General features: G+C 47.3%; 1 protein-coding gene across 4 annotated transcripts in view; it reads right to left on the bottom strand.

Moving 5' to 3' along the window:
• CASS4 (Cas scaffold protein family member 4) overlaps nucleotides 1–12,506 on the bottom strand; it is a 39,676-nt gene that overhangs the window by 10,513 nt on the left and 16,657 nt on the right. For 3 of the 4 annotated variants that reach the window (XM_083744217.1, XM_083744219.1, XM_083744218.1), the window contains exon 2: nucleotides 5,513–5,938. In XM_083744217.1, coding sequence (XP_083600343.1) covers nucleotides 5,513–5,938 — 426 coding nt within the window. Of the gene's footprint in view, nucleotides 1–672; nucleotides 889–5,512; nucleotides 5,939–12,506 lie in introns of those variants that run through there. The other variant, XM_083744220.1, reaches the window with a different exon arrangement.

The following is a 12,506-nucleotide window of genomic DNA, read 5'->3' on the forward strand; positions in this document are numbered from 1 at the left end:
GAGTTTTACATCAGAAACATATCATTGTTAGCGGCCACGCTGCCGAGAAGTTGCGACCATGAAGCACTATACAGTGGTACCTCGGGTTAAGTACATAATTCGTTCCAGAGGTCCGTTCTTAACACGAAACTGTTCTTAACCTGAAGACCACTTTAGCTAATGGGGCCTCCTACTGCCGCCGCGCTGCCGGAGCCCAATTTCTGTTCTTATCCTGAAGCAAAGTTCTTAACCTGAAGCACTATTTCTGGGTTAGTGGAGTCTGTAACCTGAAGCGTATGTAACCTGAAGCATATGTAACCCGAGGTACCACTGTAATTCTATTAAAACACTTCACACTAAAGTGTTATTAAAATGAGAACCACATAAAAGAGACCGAATAGGGACAGGACTGCCCTGTTTCCTTTATGCTCTAGTTTAAAAGAGTCTGATCAGAGCACTGCTGCATCTGCTGCCACCAGGTAAGCCCACCAGGTGAGCCCACCAATGCAGGTGAAGGCCCAGAGAGTGCTTCACCCTCTCAAACCTGGAGCCAGCTCTGACAAGAATAGACACAGACAGGAACATAGGCAGCTGCCTTACATTGAGTCAGATCATGAATCCATCTAGCTCAGTATTGATGGAGTCTGGCAGCAACTTTCCAGGGTTTCATAAAGCGTATATTTCTAGCCTTACCTGGAGATGCCAGGGGCTGAACCTGGAACCTTCTGCATGGAAAGCAGATGCTGCGCCACTCCCTTGAAGGTGCTGACAAGCAAGACCCTGGTGTGTGTTTCGTCAGAGAGATGTTGGAAAGTACGACCATTCCAGAGAAAAACCACTCAAACTTCTGAGTTGCTAGCGGCAAGGAAATCTGCCTTGTAAACGCAGTGCATCTACCTATTCTGAAGCAGTTCATACCCTCCCCACACCGCCCAATTTTGTAAACAGATTGCAACACTGGAACACCAAGTGTGTCACCCCAGGAAGTTTCCAGGCGAGGTTAGAAGTATTACAACACGAAAAAGATCAGAAAGGCTGTGAAACGGAAGGGAGGTCCCTTCCCAGGGCCACTGGCAACACTCCATGGGCAGGTCGCCTCTAAAAGGTTTTCAGCTGCTCAGAAGGCTACCAAAGACGTCCTGGGAAAGTACTGATCATATCTTCAGGGGCAAAGTGAGCTCCACCCCTGAGATGGAAATGTTGTGATAGACAGCCAAAGGGTGCAAGAGGTTGGTGGAGGAGAACCATAAGTTACAGGGAACCGGCAAAAAACTAAATGGGGGCAATCAACCACATTTCAAACCACATTTTTAAAAGGAAAGGCCAGCACCCAGCTATCAGGAGCCAGTTTGCAATATCCTGAGCAAATGGTTGGAATAGCGGGCTGTATGCAATGGTGCTGGGCACCGGATTTTCACCGATTCTTCCCACCATGTGCAGCCCCCTGTGCCCCCCCATCTCCTCCAAGGATTAGTGCACAGAGAGCTGCAATTGTTAGGGAGGACTGGTGAGAATGGGGTGCCTTGCCCTGTACTGATGGAAGCATTTCTACTAGTTCAGAGCTACCACTGGGTATAACCCACAGTCAGTATATTCTCCTCTCTAGCTGCATCCGGGGGTGCGGGGAGAGAATCCAATGGTTAGATACATGATTCAAAAACCAACCCAATAACTTTGAATCTTCTGGACCTGAAAAATTGTCAGCAATCCTGCCTAATCTAGCATTCTTGGACATGGATATCAAGGGTATTGTGGCAGTGTCCGTGCTTCTACATACAAAGTTAAGAATGTGGATGGGGTGGGACTGCACCCCACTGGCTCTGCCCCATTGCACCAGCCCCACCTCTCAATGTCCTTTGAATGGGACATGTGGGAAAGGAGCATCTGTTTAACTGGGGGGGGGGGTCATGATCACACCGAGTGCCTACCTACATGCTCCTTTCAACTCAAGGTGTTATGTAGTGAAGTTCTCACCCTGGGCGAGCAGGGGGATACTGTAGATAGTTTTCACTCAGGTCCACATATGCAAATAAGGGATTGAAAGTTCAGTGATTGGATAGTTACAGAAAGTGGTTACTGTTGCGTTGTAGTGGAGCGCTATATAAGCAGGCTGGCTGAACCCTTCAGTTCAGTTCTGTTCTGGCCTGTGAATAACCAAGAGCTGTTTGAAGAATCGCTTTGTCGTCTGATATGTTCACCCACAACTTAACACAACCTATAGATGGCAGCATCACTGTGATTATACTGAATGTTGAGGCGCCTTCTTCAGTCATTTAGTACACTCATGTAGAAGGCTATACCCTCACTGTTGTGTGTGAATTGACTCCTGTTTTTAGGGAAAGTGTTGCTGGAATAGTGGAGATTTCCACTATAGAAGCTTAAAGATTGGGGTGTACACAAGTGAGTCTTGCTCAGACAGATTCTGTATTAAGAGTCTCAAGCAGAATGGCAAAGGTTTTGGCCGGCTGCTCGGGGAACAGCTGATCACCCACCAGCTGTCTCCCTGCAATTTGGACTACCCTGTTTCTATTCCTGCACCCAGCTGGGGCCATTCACCCTCCACGTTCTTTAAGTGTGTGTGTACACACGTGTGCTGGTGTGTGTTGTGTTGAATTGCTGCGGCACATTTGTCCTTTGTAGCAACAACTGTGATGCAGGGTATGACGTAATCCCAGAGAACTTCCAGTGCTCAAGATTGCGGGATTTTTTAGCTACCTGTTTCAAAGAACTCAATAAAGGGTTGGGTGAGACAGTTTCAGTTACTTGCTCTATTTCAGCATTTAAAGCCGTTTAGGGAGATGAAGAACCGCTAAACTCAATCAGGCTAAGTTGCATCTACTTTGCCAGTGTGTCTCCAGTTGGGGTCAGCCAAATACCTCTGGGAAAGTTGAGGTATCAGTGGGCCAAAGGAGGCATATACTTATGAAGTGGCAAGCAGTAATACATCTTGGTTAACTACCAATTAGTTTCCAGGTGCAATTCAAAGTGCTGTGTTTTGACCATGAAAGCCTTATACAACTCAAGGCCGCAATGCCTCAAGGACCACCTCTCCCCATATGAACCAGTCTGCACCCTGCAGTCTTCATCAGAGACCCTTTTCTGTGTGCCCTACCTGAGGGGGATGCAGAGAACCTGCCTTTTCTCTGTAACGCTCTTATGTAATGCTCTTTCCAGGGAGATGTGCCTGGAAAGGTAGGACTTATCTTTGTCAATGCATTGCTGGATGAGTGCTTTATGCATTTTGCATTGTTCATGGTTTTATTTTTTATTTTTATTTTTTGGTTTTAAATTGCTTTTATGTGTTGCACTTCACTTTATAAAGCAACTGATAAATGTTAATAATGATGATGATGATTCATATTTATATTTTGAGGGGGGGTTGTAGCTCTCTGGGAGGAATAGGGGGTCTCCTAACAACTCTAGCAGTTTCCAGAATTCTTTGGGGGGAGGAAGCCATGACTTCTTAAGGTGGTACAATACTGCTTTCAATGTACAGTGGTACCTCGGGTTAAGTACTTAATTCGTTCCGGAGGTCCGTTCTTAACCTGAAACTGTTCTTAACCTGAAGCACCACTTTAGCTAATGGGGCCTCCTGCTGCCGCCGTGCCGATGGAGCACAATTTCTGTTCTCATCCTGAAGCAAAGTTCTTAACCTGAAGCACTATTTCTGGGTTAACGGAGTCTGTAACCTGAAGCGTATGTAACCTGAGTTACCACTGTATAGTGTAGAGGGGGTCTATACCTAAGGGCTTCCAGCTATTCTTCCAGAATTTCTGAGGTACTCAGGAGGCCTTTCTGGGTGTGAGAGAAGCCTTGACATGTCATCAAATGTCATCTTCAGGTTAATGGAGGAGTTGCTTCTGTAGCCTGGTAATCTCACCACCAACCATCCCCAGAGTCCTTCTGCTTTTCCCTTCAGAAGACAATGACCGAAACCTGGACTTATGACAACAATTACATAGGAAACTGTTTCATGCAGAATCAGAGACTATTGGTCCACCTGTCTTAGTACCATCTACACCGGGATTGGGGAACTCTTCTAGGAAACCTTCCAGGGGCCACATGTCGGAGGTGGGCAGGGCCACCCACAACAGTGGGTGGAGCAATGCATGTAAATTTAACCACACATCCCTCTCTGTTTTCCACCCAGGAAGTAAGAAGTGTTACCAGAGTTCAAAGATACATTCTAGTCAGGCAAAAGCCAAAGGAGTGTTGCCTGTGGAAAAGGGGTTTAGCTGAGGAGGAGGTGTGGTCCGAGGAGAGCCCAAGGGCCAGGCAGACGACTGAATTCAGCCCTTTGATCACCATTGCTGTTCCACCTTGGGCTTTAGGTGGGGATTTCTCTCCATCCTATCTGGAAATGCCAGGGATTGAACTTGGAAACTTGGAACTTGAAAACTTGGAAAGCAGATGCTGTGCCACTGAGCCACGGCCTGTCCCTTGCCAGAACAGAGTCCCATTAACACCTCCATATATCCCTGCCCTAATTAAATTGTACCTAAGTCCACCTAGGCCAGGAGAAGGGCCATAGCCCAGTAGTAGAACATCTGTTTTGCATGCACATAATCCAAGCTGGCGCTGTGGGTTAAACCACAGAGCCTAGGACTTGCCGATCAGAAGGTCGGCGGTTCAAATCCCCACGACGGGGTGAGTTCCCATTGCTCGGTCCCTGCTCCTGCCAACCTAGCAGTTCAAAAGCACGTCAAAATGCAAGTAGATCAATAGGCACCACTCTGGCGGGAAGGTAAACGGCGTTTCCGTGCGCTGCTCTGGTTCACCAGAAGCGGCTTAGTCATGCTGGCCACATGACCCGGAAGCTGTACACTGGCTCCCTCAGCCAATAAAGAGAGATGTGCGCCGCAACCCCAGAGTCGGCCACGACTGGACCTAATGGTCAGGGGTCCCTTTACCTTTAATCCAAGCTTCAATCCCTGGCGTCTCCAGGTGGAGCTGGGAGAGAACCCTCCCTAAAATCCCAAAGAGCCACTGCCGGTCAGTGCAGTTAATAGCAATCTAGATGGACCAATGGTCTGACTCAGTATAAGGTAACTTCCTGGCTTCATTCTTTGCAAGAGCGCCTCTACCAGCAGCAGGCAGGAGATGGTCTACTGAAAATCAGCAAATGGTCTACAATGGACTACACAACTTACATGAAAGAAAAAGAAATGTGTGTGTGATATTATACGATGAACATGCGGGCAGGGTTTGAACTACAAGCAACAGGAGGGATTAAAGATTACAGTAGTTTTGCCAAGCTTTAAGAGATAGAAGACAGGATGCAACAGAGGGAGAGAAACAGAAACACTATGGAAAAGGGGGTGGGACGTCAGGGGGGGGGGAGCTTTTATTGTGTATTGAAATGTATGTGTGGAATTTTGGAAAACTTAATAAAAAAACTTCAGAATGTGTGTGTTTAAGGGGAGGCAGAGAGAAGGTGGGTGAGACAAAACAAAACACCACATTATATTGTGGGTCACCATCAGTGCCTGTTTGCTCCCCACTTTTCTCTTTTAGGGTTTGCTTGCCTTTTTACCTGGTCCGATGAACTTTGGGTCTTTTCACTGAGCAGTATAGCTGCCATCGCTGGCACTTGGTAAACTTCCGGTGTCAGCGGGTAAGGAGCAGAGGAAGGAGGAGGAGGCATAATCCAGCCGTCCATTTTTTCATAGATGGGTAGTGGTACAGGAGGCCTGCGCCCAGAAGGAACCTGGTAGACAGTCCGTGGCATGGTTGGCGGTCCTGGGGAGCCAGGCTGGATGGAGGGAGGAGCCTGTAAAGAGGTCAGGAGCTGGAGGCGATTTGCAGGTGCCATGCCTTGATTTCCATGAAGCGAACATTTCCACCAACCCTCGCTCCCGAGGAGATTCTGATCAAGAACCGTCAGGATGTCTCCCCGGCGGAAGGCGAGCTCATCTGGGCACTCTGCTTTGTTGTCGTACAACGCTTTTGCCAAGGTGTTCTGGAAATAATAAAATAATAATAATAATAATAATTTATTATTTATACCCCGCCCATCTGGCTGGGCTTCCCCAGCCACTCTGGGCGGCTTCCAAGAAAATATTATAATAACGTAATACATCAAACAGGGACGTGGGTGGCACTGTGGGTAAAACCTCAGTGCCTAGGACTTGCCGATTGTATGGTCGGCGGTTCGAATCCCCGCGGCGGGGTGAGCTCCCGTCTTTCGGTCCTAGCAGTTCGAAAGCACCCCTAAGTGCAAGTAGATAAATAGGTACCGCTTTATAGTGGGAAGGTAAACAGCGTTTCCGTGTGCTGCGCTGGTGCTGGCTTGCCAGAGCAGCTTCGTCACGCTGGCCATGTGACCCGGAAGTGTCTCCGGACAGCGCTGGCCCCCGGCCTCTTAAGTGAGATGGGCGCACAACCCTAGAGTCGGACACAACTGGCCCGTACGGGCAGGGGTACCTTTACCTTTAATATATCAAACATTAAAAGCTTCCCCAAACAGGGGTGCCTTCAGATGTCTTCTAAAAGTCTGGTAGTTGTTTTTCTCTTTCACATCTGGTGGGAGGGTGGGCAGGTGCCACCACCGAGAAGGCCCTCTGCCTGGTTCCCTGTAACTTGGCTTCTCGCAGTGAGGGTACCACCAGAAGGCCCTCAGCGCTGGACCTCAGCATCTGGGTAGAATGATGGGGGTGGAGACACTCCTTCAGATATACAGGACCGAGGCCGTTTAGGGCTTTAAAGGTCAGCACCAACACTTTGAATTGTGCTCAGAAACGTACTGGGAGCCAATGTAGGTCTTTCAAGACTGGTGTTATGTGGTCTCGGTGGCCGCTCCCAGTCACCAGTCTAGCTGCCGCATTCTGGATTAGTTGTAGTTTCTGGGTCACCTTCAAAGGTAGCCCCACGTAGAGCGCATTGCAGTAGTCCAAGCGGGAGATAACCAGAGCATGAACCACCCTCATGAGGCAGTCAGCGGGCAGGTAGGGTCTCAGTCAGCCTACCAGATGGAGCTGGTAAACAGCTGCCCTGGACACAGAATTGACCTCCATGGACAGCTGTGAGTCCAAAATGACTCCCAGGCTGCGCACCTGGTCCTTCAGGGGCACAGCTATCCCATTCAGGACCAGGGAGTCCTCCACACCCACCCGCCTCCTGTCCCCCCAAAAACAGTATTTCTGTCTTGTCAAGATTCACCCTCAATCTGTTAGCCACCGTCCATCCTCCAGCTGCCTGCAGACACTCACACAGGATCTTCACCGCCTTCACTGGTTCTGATTTGAAAGAGAGGTAGAGCTGGGTATCATATGCATACTGATGAACACCCAGCCCCAGAAAGAGACTAGGCATAAGGCAATGATCAAGACTATGGGCAAGGGCTCATATGATGAAATAACTATCCATACGAAAGCGTATGTTATTTTATTTATCTTATTTGCAGTCCGCCCTTCACCGTATGGTCCAAATGTGGGAAGACATGGCATGGAAACATTATACAGGCAACAACTGTTTTACAATTGTCCAAAATGTGTGCCACCGTGCATTGCTGCCACCCCGAAATTGGCAGGATGGGGGTGTAACAGGACGGGGCAGGGTGGGTTTATGTATGTTCTGCCGATGCGCATGGGGGTCAGGAATACAACCCCACACAAAACGGCCATTGCCTATACAACAAAAATAACAGTGCTATAAAATATCATGTTAATAAAATACATTGAATCAGCAACATATAGAAGCAGGCAATAAATAAGCATCTAAGAATGGATTAAAAATTGCAGCCCCCACCCCCAAGGTCCGGTTAAAGAGGAGCATCTCCAGTTCCTTAGGAGAGGTTAATAATGTTTGTGCTCAACATTCCTTGGTAGAGGCTCCTGACTAGGCATTTAGCTACGCAAAGTTGAATGTTATCTGTTCTGTTCTGTTTCCCCTTTGTTTTTGTTTAAACCAATTCATGAACCAGGAACTTACACATCAAGCACTAATAACAGGCCACATGTTGTAGATATTACTGCAAATTTATTGCTCTATTTTTGACATGAGAAGACTTGGCCTATTTATTTGTATAATTTATAATCCCTATTATCCTTATTTATGATAACTCAAGAAAAAGTTACTTTTAAAAACAGCAAGACCATGCCTTAATGGGGATGTCATTCCAGAGGCAGGGAGCCACCACAAAGAAGACACACCTACATATTCCCTGCACACAGAAAATTAGATGTCAGGGATATGAGCTCTAGCTAAATGTTTTATCTTTCATGCCAGTTTTATCTATCATACCATTTGTAGTTCCCAGCCATGTGGAAATGTGCAGGCCAAAACTGGAAAGACCCTCCAATTCCCTATCCTGGACCTAATGTTTCAATCTAGCTTTGCAACAAGTGCTCTTCATAGAATCATAGAGTTGGAAGAGACCACAAGGGCCATCGAGTCCAACCCCCTGCCAAGCAGGAAACACCATCAGAGCAGTCCTGACATATGGTTGTCAAGCCTCTGCTTAAAGACCTCCAAAGAAGGAGACTCCACCACACTCCTTGGCAGCAAATTCCACTGTCGAACAGCTCTTACTGTCAGGAAGTTCTTCCTAACGTTTAGGTGGAATCTTCTTTCTTGTAGTTTGGATCCATTGCTCCGTGTCCGCTTCTCTGGAGCAGCAGAAAACAACCTTTCTCCCTCCTCTATGTGACATCCTTTTATATATTTGAACATGGCTATCATATCACCCCTTAACCTCCTCTTCTCCACAAACTTGACATGAGCCAACAGTGTGACGCGGCAGCTAAAAAAGCCAATGCAATTCTGGGCTGCATCAATAGGAGTATAGCATCTAGATCAAGGGAAGTAATAGTGCCACTGTATTCTGCTCTGGTCAGACCTCACCTGGAGTGCTGTGTCCAGTTCTGGGCACCACAGTTCAAGAAGGACACTGACAAACTGGAACGTGTCCAGAGGAGGGCAACCAAAATGGTCAAAGGCCTGGAAACGATGCATATCTTAAAGCATATCATGTTTTCACAATTGAACCTACAATGTGCCCAAGAAGAGGGCGAGCAGCTGGGACTTCCTGAATCTCGCCACACCTACTATCGGCAAACAAGACTGTAGTAAGAGCTCTTTTGCCGCAGAACCCTTTGGCCGCTTGTGCAAGCGATAAACCATGGGATGCAGTGTAATGCGATGCCTCAGTCGGTTCCTCCACCTCTGTGTTTCTTCATTCTCCCTCACCCCTGGGAACCTCTGTGCAGACAGTATCAACTCCAAACCACTGATGGCATGACAGCAGGAGAAGCACTGGATATTGGTAGGATGCCTTTCCTAGCTACTGCCAACTACAGCACTGATATTATAGGGTTTTTTGTGTGGATCAGGCTCCCAGGAAAGAGAAACAAGCTGTTGGAAACAAGATAAAGTGAATGCACCACATGCAGGATGCAAGAGCTGAGTAACACCATGCATAGTTGGGCAACTGCTATCCAGGAGCGCTAACTTCCAGATGTAGCCTTCTGTGCAATGCAGAAAGTGCTGAAATAAGTCAAAGTGCAAACAGTTCCACACTATCTGAACAAAACAGGTATGTCTTAACAGGAAACAGGAATTCTCACTCCATTGGGCAGGGGGTGGAAGACCTTTTTCAGCCTAAAGGCTCTTGTATGGGGCTTCCATACATTCCCTTTTATGGAACTTTCTGGGAGCTACATGTCAGCTGTTGCTTGGGCCAGCCGCTGGAGCAATGGACACGACTCTTACCTTTGGACAGTAGGCTGCATCATACCCTCCAAGTGTCCCTATTTTCCCTATTTTCAGGGACATCCCTGATTTAGAGAAGCTGTCCCGGTTTCTAATTTGATCCCAGAATGTCCCACTTTTCCTTAGGACATCCCTATTTTCACTGATGAAAGGTTGGAGGGTATGGAGTCATCTGACCCCCGAGCTGTTTGATGGCAATCCTGGATGTACAGGGAAGGTATTTTTAAACAAATGTTTAATGTTTTATTATGTTTTTATATATGTTGGAAGCTGCCCAGAGTGGCTGGCGCAACCCAGTAAGATGTGTGGGGTATAAATAGTGAAATAATCATTATGGAATGGGACGTCCCTATTTTCGTCGGAGAAATGTTGGAGGGTATGCAAAGCAGAGACATCACCTTGCCAACAAAGGTCCTTATAGTTAAAGCTATGGTTTTCCCAGTAGTGATGTATGGAAGTGAGAGCTGGACCATAAAAAAGGCTGATCCCCGAAGAATTGATGCTTTTGAATTATGGTGCTGGAGGAGACTCTTGAGGGTCCCATGGACTGCAAGAAGAACAAACCGATCCATTCTTAAGGAAATCAGCCCTGAATGCTCACTGGAAGGACAGATCCTGAAACTGAGACTCCAATACTTTGGCCACCTCATGAGAAGAGAAGACTCCCTGGAAAAGACCCTGATGTTGTGAAAGATGGAGGGCACTAGGAGAAGGGGACGACAGAGGACGAGATGGTTGGACAGTGTTCTCAAAGCTACTAACATGAGTTTGACCAAACTGTGGGAGGCAGTGGGAGACAGGAGTGCCTGGCGTGCTTTGGTCCATGGGGTCACGAAGAGTCGGACACAACTAAATGACTAAACAACAACAACATGCTACATTCAAGCCATGCAAAAGCCAGAGGTTTAATCACACACTCTCATCCTTCCTCCGCCCAGGCAAACAAGAGGCACGCTCACATTCCAGCCAGGCCAAAGGCAAAGCCCTTATGGCGAGGGTGTGGAGCAGGGATGGTGGCGAATATAGCCTGCAGAGAGGGGGTTGGGGAGAGGGCTGATGGCCGGACAGAAGACCTGGAGGGGTCATGTGAGGTTCTCTCCCACTGACATAGTGCTACAGACACTTATTTGGGATGGAAGGCAGTGTAAGGCAGTGAGTGCTAACAATTTCCTGCCCTGTCTGTTTCTAAGCAAAATGTTTGCCCCACAATGTCATTTCTCTACTCCTCCTGTGTTTCAAAGAGGAAGGATGCACCTGTCAACCCCACCTGCAGGTGAAAGCTAGCATTTCACAAGACCACAATGTCCTTCATGTTTGACAGATAAATCTTCTGCAAAATCATTCACCCCTTAGCCATCGCTCCTCTTATTCATCTATCAGCTTTCTTCCCCCTTTAAACTGATCTGGTTGTGCGTATGGCAGCCAGATCACCAAATGTGATTGCCCGACTGTAAATCCTGCTTTATTCTGACCTGGGAATGATGAAGTTGCCAGGGTCAGATTTTCTTTCTTTCTGATTTCCCCCTAGTCTTAAGTTCACGAACATTTACCAGCATTTCACTGCAAGTTTATCCTAATTAATGTGTTTGCCATTTTCCTTAATATAATGAATTTCACTAACACATGCACAATGTGCACATTTTTTTAAAAAAAAGGTTTTATTAAAATGTTCCTCTTGGGTAGCAACAGAACATGCAGAGTCTCTGTTTTCAAGTCACAGAATCATTTGAACAAATTGTTGTTTTTGGTTGGAAAACTTCAAAATTTCAAAGGAAAGCTGTGTTTCAGTCTGTGAATTGTTTTGGGAAGTGGGAATTAGGTAGGTTTGCAGGAATGGAGGCAGAACCAAATTTCTCCCCTATCCCTACTCTGATCCGGACACCCTAGCCGTGCCTGCTCTAATCCATAGAGTAAACAGCATGACTGCAGTGAAACCAGAACAGAACGGAAGAGCAGGAATAAGACATCCATGTGCAGAAAGTAAGAGTCCCACTGTGGGAAGAGGGAAACGAAAAGGTGAAGAGGACAGCCCAAGGTGAAGCAATTACTGGCCTGAACATCTTCCCTGTGTCACACCACCAAAACAAAGAGTGTTTAGTAGCCCAAAATCTCAGCTGAGCCAGGTGATCTGAGGAACCAATAGCGGCCTGGCTGGCTCTAGGTAACTGTTGTTCTAGACTTGGCTCTTTGCTCAGAACAATTTGTCTGATTGAGTAGCCACACACACTGGGTTCCCCTGAGTTGATCTGGAACCTACCCACCAGCCTATCTTGTGTCTTAGCTCCATTCAGTCCCAACCTGCCTCTTCCAGAACCTCGTCCCCACCCCATCCTCAAGCAACATCCGTCAAGAACTTCCAGATTTGGGAGCCCTGCTCTGCCTGGGCTAAAACTAGAACCAAGCAATGAAACATCTCTGGTTTCGGCTAAGGTCTGGCACTTATTTACCAGAGTAGACATTGCAGAGTAGTCATCCACACCCACAGTACCTTGACACGTTCTGCTGCTTTAAGCCTGTCTCATGATGCTACGATAGAGTGGGGCTGGGAGGAAGTTGCTTAATGCAACAGGGGACAGCAAAGTCCCGGGGGAAGCAGGTTTCACTTCACGCCCCCATATGATCCTATTCATGTAAACAGCAGAACTGGCCACCCCTATTTTATGTGCTTATAGGACAGGTGCATATATAAAATACATGTGACTGTGCCATCACGTCTAGTTTATTCCTGAGGTTTTTCGAGAGCTTGATGCTTTCCTCCCAGATTACAAAGTTACCTGTGAGTCATACAAAGTGGGGAGAACCGCTGAAGACCTCGTCCC

Source organism: Podarcis gaigeae, assembly GCF_964106915.1.
Source record: "Podarcis gaigeae genome assembly, chromosome: 6".
Classification (NCBI taxonomy): Eukaryota; Metazoa; Chordata; class Lepidosauria; order Squamata; family Lacertidae; genus Podarcis; species Podarcis gaigeae.